Consider the following 13801-nt stretch of genomic DNA (forward strand, 5'->3'; position numbering starts at 1 on the left):
ACAGAAAATGAGGTTGGAGAGGTAGCAGTGGGTCAGATCTTACAAGATCTTATGGGCTCCAGTAAGGACTGTGGTTTTATTCCTGTGATGCCATTGGAGGGATGAGAGCAGGGCAGTGGCATGAGCCAGGTGATACTTCAGGAGAAGTATCATCTGGATTTCTAACGAGAGTGAGTCTCCTGTCTTATGAACGATCAGAGAGACAGACTCACCTGCTTGAGGCCCCGGGGCATGATGGAACCAGACCCTGCTGACCCTGGGGCCTGTGTACCTCCCACTGTGTCACAAGACCTCCCATCAGGAGGCCATCTGTCTGGGGGCAGAAATGGGACTACTCTGAGGGACTCCCCTGCAGGAACTCCCAGGCTCTGTGGGATGCCCCGGGGTAGTGAACGCTGTCAGAACCGCCTGCCACGCAGGCTGCTGGACCCAGACTGCTTCAGGATCCTCTCAAAGGGAAGGTCCCCACCACCACAGCGGTACTCAGAGGCCCGGCTGCAAAACAGTGTTGCCTGTACCCAGGAGTGCCCGCGAAATGGTGCTCTGAGGTAGTACTTACAACCCCTCGCGTTGGTCTGTGAGGCCGGCCAGGGGCAAAGCCACAGGCTTGGCAGCGACCCAGGATTACAGGCAGGGAGGGCCTGAGCTCTGGCGTCAGACAAACTCAGGCTGCCGTCAAGCTCTGCCGCTTGTTTACTGTACAGTAGGACCTTAAGAGATGTTACTTCTCCGAGCCTTGCCGTGCCAGCCTGCAAAACAGAGATGATGGCAGAGACTTCGTAGGTTGTTGTGAAGAGGAAGATTTACACTGGATAATAGTTGCAGAGCTCTAGACAGTGAAAAGCATATGGTGGATGTAGGGTAGGTAGTCGCTATTATAGTTAGCATTAGTACTTCTGTAATCTTTGTTTAGCCCTTGAAAAGCTTCCAACATTCCTCAGTTGGTCCTATAGCAACCTGTGAGCTTAGTATTATTAGCCCCATTTTACAGATGAAAAAAGTAGTATAAGATTAGAAGAGGTTAAAGAAGTGTTTACACAAAGTCACACAACACGAAAGCGGCAGAAAAGGGACTTGAATTTAGGTTTTCCGGTTCTTACGACCTGGTCAAAGTCAGAAGGGTGGTCCCTGGCAGGGCTGGGCGTGAAAGGTAGCTTTCTGCAGTCAGTCGTTCGCTTGGGCACACACAGCAGGCTGCATCCCCCACTGGCTTCTTCGAAATGATTCAAGGGAGGTGGCAGCAATCCTGAAATATCAGAAAACAGGATCCCATGCACTCATGTGTGAGTGACGCCACTTAGCAGGCACGGTTGAGACTAAAATAGCTAGTGTGTCTACCTGCATTCTGGATCCCGAAACGTTGCACTGCCCTCAGTGCATGTGGAGGGACAAAAGAGCCTCCCCCCCGTCTCTGTGGGGTGCCAAACTCACCAATCAATCGTCACCCAGGTCCCTGCACTGCCAAAGGACCCTGACTCTCCAGTATCATCACAGCTTGGGGACTTGTGAGAAATGCCGGTCCCCAGGCCCCCAACACCCACTGACCCCGAATTTCTGGGGCTGGGTCTCGGCAAAGCACAGCTCTCCGGAGGATTCTGGTGCTTACGCAAGTTTGAAAACCACAGCTTTAGAAGCAAATGGCCCAAAATGCTTGTCTGTCTTTTTCCTTTGGACAAGCAAAGTACGCATCGCCGGCTGTTGTTAAAGCAGATGTAGGCAGGGTGAAGTAGAGGAGAAAGCACAGGCTTCGGAACAGATAAAGTTGCGCTCAAATTCCTGCTTTGAACCTTGCTAGCTGGTAGCCTTGACTGGCCCTGGGACCTCTCCACATCTCCATTTCCTCGTCTGTATAATGGGGATGACACTGCCTTCCTTGCACTACCTCTTTTGAAGACGAGATAAATGGATATAACATGCCTAGCTCAGCACCTGAGCCATAGTCAGTCTTCACCAGTCAGATCTGTGATTTGATGCGCACAACTGGCAGACATACAGGTTTGTATGGAGAGTACTCCCTCCAGATGCTCCGGGCCAGGCAGACCCCGGGCACCTGTGGCTTGCACACAGACCCATTGCCTGGAAACTGCATCCTGTTGGTCTCAAGCACAGCTGCACCCGTCAGCCACTTTGTGTGTTTCTCTACTCTCCCCCTTCATTGATGCATGACTCATTGCTTCATTCATGTCTCCATGTGTGCATAGAAACCTAGGCAAGCAGCCATTCCTAGGGACATTGCAGGACAACCTCATTGAGATGGACATTCTCAGCGCCTCCCGCCATGACGGGTCTTACAGTGATGGGTAGGTGCCATCCCCATGCTTCTCCTGTCTGTGTGTGCGCTCTCCCTGTGGCTCCTGCACTGCATGCAGACTCTGAGACCTTTCCCTGGGATCTCCTGGGGGAAGTGATGAGGCCATGTTGCATGCCCATCCCCAAGTCCATGTTCAGCTTGCAAGAGTTTATCCTTGGAATACACTGTCCCCCGGCATATTAACAGCAGTCCTGTTAATATGACGCTCCTGGCATCTCATTGGCTGCCTCTGCCATTCTGAAAGCCATCTCATGTAGCAGCTTTTATGCAGCACAGGCCCTATATTGTGTGTATGCTGGCCCTGAGTATGTATTCTGTGGCCTGAGTCATCTTGCACCCCAGCAGGGTACAAGATTCCTCTAAGTATTACCTTTGACCCCAAGACTTCAGGGGCATGCAGTGCAACCAGTGCACCCGGTTTCCCAGGCTGTGTCCCAGTCCTCTCATGGCCATGGTTAAAGCCAAGCTGTGGAGGACTTCCTGGCACTTAGTTTGGCCACAACCATGTGCTCGGACCTTGCCGTGCAGCCCTCAAGACTGTAGCCAGGCTGCAGTTGCCCATCTGTCCCCTCCCATGGCTTTTACCAGGGGCTTTTAAAATTGAAGTATCTTTTTTTTAAGATTTATTATTTATATTTGCCTGCGACACGTGGGATCTTAGTTCCCCGACCAGGGCTCGAACCCACGTCCCCTGCATCCATCGTAAGGCAGATTCTTTACCCCTGGACCACCAGGGAAGGCCCAGCAGACTGGCTTTTGAGGAGAGTCCTTAGAAGGCATTTGCTGCCGTTGGCTGTGTAACAGCCACTAGGGGGCTCTTGACCATGGCAGAGCTTAGTGGTGGTTTCTTGGTTCCCACTCCTACCAAAACCCCCTTTAAAACGATTGGTAGTTTATTCCTCCACCACGGTACAAAGTCAAAGGATGTATTGGAGGGAGACGGAAATTTTTCGGTTTCATAATCTCCAGGGGGCAGAAAAGGATTTTAGACACGTTCCAAATTACTGCAATAATTTTAGAAAATATCTAGTTTATTCCCCAAGAAACAGCATCACAGCCCCATCCCTTCCCAGGAAAAGGATCTCAACACTCAGCCTTCTGTCCAGTTGGTAACACCTTCCGCCTTGGCTTGGGTGGGTTCCCCATGGGCAGGGCTGTCCCATCCGTGTTTCGTGGAAACGTGTCTTCGTGTGCCCTGTTTTATGGTCTGGTACGTGATTCTCTGTTTTTCTGTCCCTCTGTCTCCTCCGTGGTGATTCTCTCTCTCTCTCCCCAGGCTCCTCTGCATGCTTCCTCTACTGCTGCCTGCATCCTCAGGTCAGTGTGGGCTCCTGGTGAGTCGTCAGCCCCTGACGCCCTCTGGCTTCTCTCCATCCACAGGCACTTCCTCTTCAAGCCGGGAGGCACCTCCCCACTCTTCTGCACCACGTCGCCGGGGTACCCTCTGACGTCCAGCACCGTGTACTCACCTCCGCCCCGACCCCTGCCCCGTAGCACCTTCTCCCGACCGGCCTTCAACCTCAAGAAGCCCTCCAAGTACTGTAACTGGAAATGCGCGGCCCTGAGCGCCGTTGCCATCTCGGCCACGCTGCTCGTCCTGCTGGCGTACTTCGTGGGTAAGCACCTCCCTCACCCCAGCTTCCCTTGGGTCCCCTTTGGCCCATAGGGCAGTGACCGAGACACCTGTGGGCATGAAGGCACCTTGCCAGCACGGCAGTCAGAGCTTGCAGGGTGAGCCGCGCAGCCCTGGATCACTGGCCTGGCCTGCACCCGCCCCCTTCCCCCTGCCCTGACTATCCAGGTCAGCTCTCAGGGCCCTCTCTCTCGTGCTCCTGCACGTATACCAGGGAGGAAGCTCTGCGTCGGCTCTCTCATGTGGCGGAGGCCTGGCATCAGGCAAAAGCACTCACCGAGACCGGCTTTTGACGTGGTCATCTGTGACGTGAGTGTCATAGATGGGAGTCACTAGAAATGAAATGACAAGTTGGGCAGCTGAACAGGAGGCTGGCCTCTCCTGTCGGTGCCATAGCGAGGAGCAGGAAGGAGGCAGGGCGCCCTGGGGTTGGAGACAAACTGCCAAAGGTCAGAGTGTGTGACCTCAAGCCAGACGGCATGTCCGAAGGTGGTGGTTGGGCAGGGCCATCCGTGGGGAGCCAAGGTCAAGTGTCAGAAAGGGTCCCAGGGAGCAGTTAGAGCTGCCTGAGAGAGCGCAGAGACCCAGAGCAGCACTGATCGGCCTTCCTACCGGACCCCAGGGCACGTCCGTGATGTAAGAAACTCCTCCGGACCCACTGCCCCGCTTGCGATGCCTCCCACTGTGCGCTCTTTTGACTTATTTGCAGCACAGTCTGGTTTCCTGCTTCAGACCCCTGTGTTTGGTCTTCGGTCTGCTCCCAGGAAAGCTATTAATCTGAAGAGATCTCGGAATGTTGTGCAGAGTCTGCTGCCTCTATGACAATCAGCCTCTTAGTAAAGGCACCCAGCGGGGTGGGCTTAACCCTCTGTCCTTTCCAGCCTTCCAATTCTATAATTCTAAGATTTAAGGTAGGTCAGACCAGCTTGAGAAGGCCTCAAACCCACGCTAAGGCATTCTGAGGTTATTCTGTCGGCAAAGGGAACCTTTTAGTATAAGCCCAATAAATAGAAATGGAACTAGCTGGCAGAAGCCAAAGGAAGACTGAGTGCTGCCCATTGTGAAAAAGAACTTAGCGACAGGCAAAGTCATTGTGGATGGAAAAGAACTGTCTTGAGAGGTCTGGCTCCCACTTGTTCGGGATGCGGAGAAGGGGTTCAAGCATGGTTGGGGGTTTGGGTGCTGTAAGCTGTAAGGTTACTTCCCTTTCAAGATCTTTGAATGAAATAAAAACAAGTAACTAGGAAAACGATAGCCCTGCAAACAAGGAGGTATCCTTAAACATCTCGAGGTATAATAAGCCTCACCTGGTATACGGGGTCTCTTTTCCCCCTGTGAAGATTGGCTTACAGAATTTCACGGCATCAGGGTCAGGTTGGCATACGTGTTTTATCTATTCTTCTGTCTGATTGATTAGCTGTCGCCACCTAGAAAGCTGTGTTGAGAAGGATCCCAAGGCTATATTCAGACTCGATGGAAAAGAGTCTCTGTGATTGATTACTGATGTCTGTTGTGGTCACAGGAATGGAGAATATGGATGACATACCACGTATTTGCCATCCCTGCCCTGGGTCATTGGGTAAAAGGAATAGCCAAACTGGGAAAGGTCAGCACCCACCCAGGCTCTGCACGAGGTTCATGATTGATGTAGATTGGGTTACTGGTGTGGGTTGTGGGGTTCTAAGCACTGTCACCTGGCATGGAAGTTTCTTTGTGGCACTCCCAATACTGTATCCCCACCAACCACTAGCACAGCCCTTGCTTTTGACTGACGTTATTGTATTTCATAGATGAATAGACTTTTGAACAGGCAGTGTCACTGTTCATCAAGAGTTGAGTAGTTCACTACATATAGACATCAACTTGTTTTGTGTTGAAGTCAAGGTTTATACTAGGTACTATGTAACCTAGTTCAGAAAGAAAGCATCAATCTTTATATGATTAAATGAGCTCTCTCCTGCTTTCCATCCCGTGGGCTCCTTCGTCTCCCATTTAGTAAGAATACACCGTCCATCATCAGCTATCTAAAGATAGGGGCTACTGTGGACAGTAGTGAGTTCCCTACCTAGGAAGGGTGCAAATAGTGCTTATGACCATGTAAGCAAGAAAAAGATTCATTCATTGACGGGGCATGTTCTCTGGAGAACCTTTACTTTTCCTTCCAACATTGATACTCAGAATCTACGATTTTGTGAAGTTTCTTTTTCATTCAGCAAATGAAACAGGGTAGGTACCTTGAGTCAGGCACTGTGCTGCGTGCTAGGGCCAACAATATATTCCCTACTCTTGAGGTGTTTGTAGCTTAGAAGCAGTGATTGATACGATATGATAACATAGCAGTGTTAGAAGTGGCTGAGGCAGCTCAGGGGCTATTGGGATACCCAGCCCCAGCCAGGAGGACTAGGGGTGGTTTCCTGTGAAAGGTGATGTTTTAGCTGACTCTTCAAGTCACAGCCAGAAGTAGACGTGAAGGAAAGGAATTTCAAACCAAGGAACATTTCAAAGTCTCGAAAGAGGATGATGTGATGGCAAAAGGGGTTTCTGTGTTTGAAGCATCTGAGGGGTGTCGGGGACGTGACTGGAGCTAATGCAGGAGAGTTTGGTCAGATTATGAAGATCACCGTGGAGGCCAAGCTAAGGACCTTACTGGATGGGCAACAGGGAGCCATTGAAGGGCTTTAAGCAGTGGCAGGACATAGTCAGGTGTTTATCTCAGAAAGGTAAGGATGGAGGAAGAAAGAACAGGCCCTATTGCATAAACAAGTCAGGAGACGCTGAGGGCTTCAACTAAGAGGGTGACAGTGTAGGTTGGGGGTAGGGTAGATGTGAGGTCGATTTGGGAGAATTCGTCTCTCAAGTTAGGAGACGTCAGTCCACTGAGAATGTGTCCTTGCCAAGAATAAATACATCCTTCTGACAAAGCCCAATGTATATAGAAAACTTAAAACAGGAGTTTAGATTCTGTATCCAAGGACCAGGTCAGAGAGGCAAGCCTGGGGTGTTCCCTTTGTTACCTGGAAACTCAGCAAGGTGCTGGGGCAGAGCTCACACCGGCCTGAGAACCTGGATTCCACTCCCAGCTCAGCCACTGAGCAGCTTGGGCAACTCACTTCTCTCTCTGAGTTCTGATTTCTCATCTAGAAAACCGGCACGACCCATCACCTCAGAAGGATGCTTAGGAGTCTGGAGTAAGAGTAAGCTAATGCAGTGAATGCACTGCAGGTGCGAGGTGAGTGCCTACCTAACCTCATGGGCTGGGTTGGCAGCCTTGCGCTTGCTTTCCTCCAGTTGCTGGGGCCAGGGACGAGCTCTTGTTGCTTAGCCATCATCACAGGCTGTGAGGACTAACTTGTAAGGAACTATCAATTATTAAAAATCAAAGTAATTGTCTCTGTTGAGCACGACTATCCTTAACAAAGACTTTGCTAGCAGACCAACTCATCAACAGGCAAAAAGCACAGATATTTAATTAGATTTTTGATGAAAATTGTGTTTAATTTCAAGGATAATCAATTATTAATTACTGTAATGAGCACGTCTGACTGGGTTTACTAATTAGCTCATTTAAAAATTATGAATAACCTTTTCATTTGTAATTATTTTCTACATCCTATCAAGTTCCAGATAAGAATTGCATCACCCCACCAGCGGAGGGGGAGTGGAAAACAGAGGGCGGGAAAGATTTGTTCTTTCTCTGGTGTCTGCTCAGGGTTGTCATGTCTGGACAGAACCCTGACAGATCCACTTAACATTCAGTTTCTTAGTTGGAAAGTTTATTGGGAAACAAGCAACCAGTGGCCTTTCATTTGTAGAGATGTGTGCAGTTATTTTCATAGGAAGATAGAGAAATTGGAGTCAGCACTTACCACCCACAAAGGCTGCAGGACCCAGGGCCTTGCCTTTGGGCCGTCTTCTGGTCCCCTGGGATGTTACGGGTTGCTCTGGCCTGGGCTGGGAATCCAGGGAGGACCCTCACTGAGCCTGGGAGATCTCTTCTGAGAGACGATGTGTATTTTTGCCTCTGAAGGACACCCATTCAGAGAGGCTGCCATTGGGGTGAGTGCCTTGCTTTAGTCACCCACTCTCCCTATGAGGGTTTTCGGGTCCTTTTAGTCTCCATTTGAATACCCTGCCTCTGCTTTTCCGAAGAAAAGAAATCTGTTTGCAGAACAAAATGGGGAGAGAATGATGTGAGGGGAAAGTTAGTTGTAAGTCAAACCATGAAACTTGTGCAGCCATGGCCATAATGCTTTATTTGATAGCATTTAATTGTTTTAAAAACGTTTTCACCCAAAAAAGCAGTGTGGTTTAGAGTAGTAAAAATAACAGGGGTCACTTTTTATCATTAATAATCAGAGCAGTTTGCTTTTTTTTTTTTCCCAGTACGCGGGCCTCTCACTGTTGTGGCCTCTCACTTTTGTGGCCTCTCCCGTTGCGGAGCACAGGCTCCGAACGTGCAGGCTTAGCGGCCACGGCTCACGGGCCCAGCTGCTCCGCGGCATGTGGGATCCTCCCAGACCGGGGCACGAACCCGTGTCCCCTGCATCGGCAGGCAGACTCTCAACCACTGCGCCACCAGGGAAGCCCGAGCGGTTTGCTTTGATTGTGCCCTGTCGACATGGCCCTGACTGTTCTAAGCACTTTGCTTGTGTTTTCTTATTGAAATCTCCCAGCAACTCTATGGGTTATTATCTCCAGTTTACAGATGAGGACATGGAGACCCAGTGAGCTTAAGTAACTCACCCACTGCCATACAGTAAATGGCAGGACTGTGCACTCAGCCTCTTGAGCTGGTGCTTTTAATTTTTTTTTTTTTTCTCTTTTGTGCTCACAGTCTTAAGCCTTATACTGTAACTTTGCCTCCTTGTATCTGGTATTCTAAATTTTTACTATGTACCTAGCATCGATCCAAGCCATTACTATACACGTATCATCTCTCTGAACACTCGTAACAGTTCTGTATTTCCTGGAAGAGGAAACTAAAGCTCAGAGAAATTAACTACTTGCCAGGGTCACACAACGAGTGAATGACATAGGATTTCAAAGGCCATACTCTCAGCCACTACACTGTAGGTCAAATGATGGAGGATCAAAAGACCCCATTCAGGCCCTGGCTCCGTCCCTTGCTGGCTGTGTAAACTTGAGCAAGTTGCTTAACTTCTCTGAACTTCAGTTTCCACTTTCCTTATAGCTCTTATAATGGATGTGGCTGGAATGATTAGGCCCATTTTATAGGCGAGGAAACTGAGGGTAGCATCATGGTTGAGAGTGTGGGTTCTGGAATAAGGCTGCCTGCTTTTCAAATCTCAGCTCTGCTGCTTACATGCTTTCTGACCTTAGGCAAGTTTATTTAACTGCTCTCAGCCTCAGTTTACCTTTCTGTAAAATGGGGATGATAATAGTGGCCGTTTCACAGGGTTTTGTGACGTCCCAGTAAGATAATTTGCATAAAGCACCTATCCCATTGCCTGGCACAGAGTTGGCTCTCAGTAAAAGTTTGATACTATTGTGGTTATTGACAGTATTATTAGTACTTTTAGCATCCCATGGAAAAGACTAAGTCTTGAGTGAGAACTTGGGCCAGTGTCGTTTCATGGCAGTGCCTGTGAGCTTCCCAGCCTGCATTAGTCACAAGGGCAGCTGACAGAACAATCGGGGGCCCTGTCAGAAAGCATTTGTAGGGATGTCTCACTGTTCCAGGGAGGCGGCTGCAAGGAGAATCGTTACCCGAAAAACAACTCACGTCATTTCTTTAACTAGGACAAAAGTTGATTTTTGCTTCACTGCCAGTTGCCTCTATCCAGAGAAAACTGACAGCTTCCCTCGTGTTCTGAATCCCTATGTGAAAAGCAGACACTGAGTACTGCAGAAGAGTACGGAGTTGTATCTTGAGGACTCGTCAGGCACCTGTCTAGCCAGATAGGCCTTTGGAATAGGAGACCAAAAAGGCTTGTTAACAGTACAAAAACCAGGAAGAGCTTTGCATTTAAACAGAGACCCAAGAGTGCCCGGGAGCTATTTCTTTCATTGTCAGGTCCAGGTCCCCCTGGAGGGGGGTGGGGCTCATCCTCTAGGATTTCTCTAAGGCGGCAGGATGTTCTGATCAGAAGACAGGATTCAGTGGAAATCTCAGCTCTGCCACTCCGCCTGTGTGACCCTTTTGAGCTTTGGTTTCCGTATCTGCAAAGCGGGAAGAAGAATACTTCCTTCTTGAGGCTGTTGTACAGGTTAAAGGAGACGATGTTGAAAAAACACAAGGCACGTGACAAAGGAGGAGTCCCTTGCTGGTGGCCTTGGGAGAGGGTTGTTATGGACCTCAGTATCTCAGCCCAGGATGGGGTGGGAGTGCGTGATCCTCTTAGGTCCTTCCCTCTCTGTAGAGCGATGCCCATAGGAAATTGAACCAGGACGTTGAGGGTGGAGTCCCAAGTGTGTGCTACAGCAGCCTCTTGGTAACTGCAGGGGAACTTTCCAACATGCTCCATAGCCATAAGGGACTCCTTCTTTAAACTAGGTAACATTTTTCACCTCTACCAGCAGCTGATTGTGGATTGGAAAAAAAATCTGAACCCTTGCTCGAAGTGGTATGAGCTTAATTTATAAGTGAGAATGTTGTGAAGCTTAATTGCCTCTTTTCAAAAGGCAGCTTCCAGAGAGCATTGCTGGTTGGAATATTATTGCAGTTCGTGGTCTGGAAGAGCCTGGGTCAACCGGCTCTTGAAGTCATCTGGGCAGTGTTGACAGAGGTGGACTTGGGCACTCAATGTGACTTGCACAGACTTTTGCAGGCTCCCTCAAGATCCCTGACACTGACCGTGCACACAGACACACGTGATTTCAGCAGAGCAGCAGTCCAGGCAGAAGGGGTCTTAGGCTTCCCTCCTCTTTGGGAGTGTGGTCTCCTGTCTCCTAATGTCTTATTCTCTGCTGTATACTCAGCCGCTAATACTCAGCCTGCCCCAAGGTAGCTGTGCTCAGTAAGATGTGGTTGAATAAAAGACCTTGCAAGATGGTAAAATCTGCCCAGGGTTTTCTAGGCAGGATAGCGTGGGCACAAGCATGGTGGCAGAAATGCGCATTTTATGTCCTGGGGTTCAGGTACTGGGGAAATGGACATGAAATGAGTAGAGAAAGGATTAGAAATAGAGGCCAGGGTGATTGTACCCGCTGCTGCCCCGCAGTTATCCGCATCTGGTTCGAACAGCTCATGCAGTATCAGGATCTCAGATGCCATTTGCTTTCTAAGCACAGGCCCATTGCACTCTGGGCCTGGGTGTTATTAGTGAGCAGTAAGGCTCATTTTCTCCCCTTTTTCTTCGACTTCACATCAGGCCTTTTGGACAGAAGCCATAGATTTAGCTTTATAGCCCAAAGAATGGGAAACGGAGATGATTGAACTTGATCTTTTAGGTGGAGAAAAAAGTGATAAAGATACACGATGCTGTATTTAAAGGCTTTCTCTCCAAGATTGATTCCTTCATGCTGCTCTGCAGGAATTGCTAATAGCAAGATATATATAGATTGTTCTCCTTATGACAGACTCCAGACAAATATCCTTCAGCCCCCCAAAAGGAGGACTTGAGGAGGCTAGCGTGGCCCCCTGCAGCGGTCTGAAACGCCGCCACGCAGAGGAGGGGGCAGACTTGCTCTGTGAGATTGCCGAGGGCAGAACAAGGCCCTCTGGCTGAAAATGATGGGAAGGCCGATTCCAGCTCTGGGAGAAGACTTCCCTCACAAGACAGCTGCCTGTCTGGAGTGGGCTGCTTGAGAGCGGTGTCTGCAGTGAGAGGGGCGACTCTTAAGTGCCCCAGCTCCACAGACCAGGGGATCTTGTCCTCATTATCCTTCTGCCATTCCTATCTATGCCACCCATACGAGGACTTAATCTTCTTCGGATGAGTTTCTGAACCTGTAAAACAGGAGTAAACAAAAGACTAGCTGAAATGATTAAGTCATTCAACATGCTTCAGCTCAGCATGAGAGAAAATTGTCCGTCTTGCGGACCTCATGCTCTCCCCACCCTCCGATCTTCTCCCATTGGTGACTGAACCCAACCAAGAGCCAGAGGCCAAGCGGACCATTGGTCCAGACCATGTGGATCAGCCTCCCCGGGCACAGAGCAGGGTAGAGAAGGATATAGGGTGGATCTGGAGGGCAAATGGATAACATCATTTGCCCTCCAGGAGAAGTATCCCCACTCTTCTCAGTTCTTGTCCTAGCAGTGTTCAGGGCCCAAGACTAGGATTGAGACCCATACCACACTCGGGCGTGTCTCCCTCACCTGTACACCTACTCAGCCATCAGGCCCCGAATGCTTGTATTTAAAAGCAGATTTATTGAGATATCATTTGCATACAGAAGATTAGCAGTTTTTAGTTGTACCATTCTATGAATTCTGACAGAGTTGTGTGACCATCGCTACCATCAAAACACAGAACACACGCTTCCCTGGTGGCGCAGTGGTTGAGAGTCCGCCTGCCGATGCAGGGGACACGGGTTGGTGCCCCGGTCCGGGAAGATCCCACATGCCGCGGAGTGGCTGGGCCCGTGAGCCATGGCTGCTGAGCCTACGTGTCTGGAGCCTGTGCTCTGCAACGGGAGAGGCCACAGCAGTGAGAGGCCCGCGTACCGGGGGAAAAAAAAAAAAGAACACTTCTGTCACCCCAAAAGTTCCATTTTTTAAAATCAGTCCTGTTTCCTCATCTTCAGCCTTGGGCCACCACTCATCCGTTCCACATCTCGGTAGTTTTTGGTACCGTTTTTGAGATGTGTAGTAAAGAAGTGATTTATTTACTGGATTCAAAATCAGGTGTTACCTACAATAACCTTCAAACTTTAAGACATCAAAGTGTTTTTGAGAAAATTTAAAGACATGATTTAGAATTTAAGATACGAGAGCAAACAACGGAAACATTCTAGGGTTCTCTGTGTGTTGTGCTTGACCTCCTTGGAGGATCACAGCCACAAGCCTCCGTGTAGTCAGCATGTGTATTTTCTTCTGCCTTTTTCAGGGACCATCTTTTTGTACACATTTTTAAGTATTGACACAAAATTCTCATTCTTGTCAAGTTTAATACCTTTATCATATTGGTGCCATTATTATATCATTGTATTCCTTTGTTTCCAACTGTTTGCTCTTATAGATAGCACTTCTGTAACCAGAATGAAAGAAAACCTCTTCTGTTTTCTTCTTTCACTTACTTTGGGGAGGGTGTGTCCCCCTGAGCAGGATTTTTTTGGGGGGTCACAAGATATGGACAGTTTAAAGCTCTTGTGACTCACTCCTTGCTAGGGGCTCCTCAGAAGGAAAGGACTGAATCCCCAGGCTCCCAGCTAGGTGTCCAGTTTCCCCACAGTGCTGCTAGCATGCAGCTTTGTGTCTGATCTTGGTGGGTCAGCTGGTTTAATGAATGGGGGCCGGGGGAGGTTACAGGTGGCCCCGAGACCCAGAGAGGTAAAGGGATCTTCATTCCTGGAAGGAACCACACGCCTTCTCCCAGTCAGTTCCCTTTCGAGAGCCTAGCTCACACGTCCCTTCCTCAGCGAAGCTCCTCTGACCCCTTCGCCGTAAGCCAGGAACGCAGTCATATGCTCTTATAGTGCTCAGGGGTCTCACGGTCATTGCAGCCGCGGACTATGTCTTGGATTCGCTCAGCTCTGTCTCCACCGTCAGACTGTGAGCTCCATGGGGGTGGAAGCAATTTCTGTCTTGCCCAGTGCTATAGCCACAGCTTCTCGTACCAGGGTGTGGCAGGATGTAGCCTGCGTTCAGCCAAAGTTTGTTGAAGGAGAGAAAGGAGGGACGTCGGGACCAGAAGCGAACTGAGGGAACAGAGGTGAAAAGTCTAGAGGCAGGG

General features: G+C 49.4%; 1 protein-coding gene across 1 annotated transcript in view; it reads left to right on the forward strand.

Moving 5' to 3' along the window:
• TENM4 (teneurin transmembrane protein 4) overlaps positions 1 to 13801 on the forward strand; it is a 385687-nt gene that overhangs the window by 160155 nt on the left and 211731 nt on the right. The window contains exons 4-5 of the mRNA XM_065882183.1: positions 2202 to 2300; positions 3692 to 3927. Coding sequence (XP_065738255.1) covers positions 2202 to 2300; positions 3692 to 3927 — 335 coding nt within the window. The remainder of the gene's footprint in view (positions 1 to 2201; positions 2301 to 3691; positions 3928 to 13801) is intronic.

The sequence above is a fragment of the Phocoena phocoena genome, chromosome 8, assembly GCF_963924675.1.
Source record: "Phocoena phocoena chromosome 8, mPhoPho1.1, whole genome shotgun sequence".
NCBI classification, from domain to species: domain Eukaryota; kingdom Metazoa; phylum Chordata; class Mammalia; order Artiodactyla; family Phocoenidae; genus Phocoena; species Phocoena phocoena.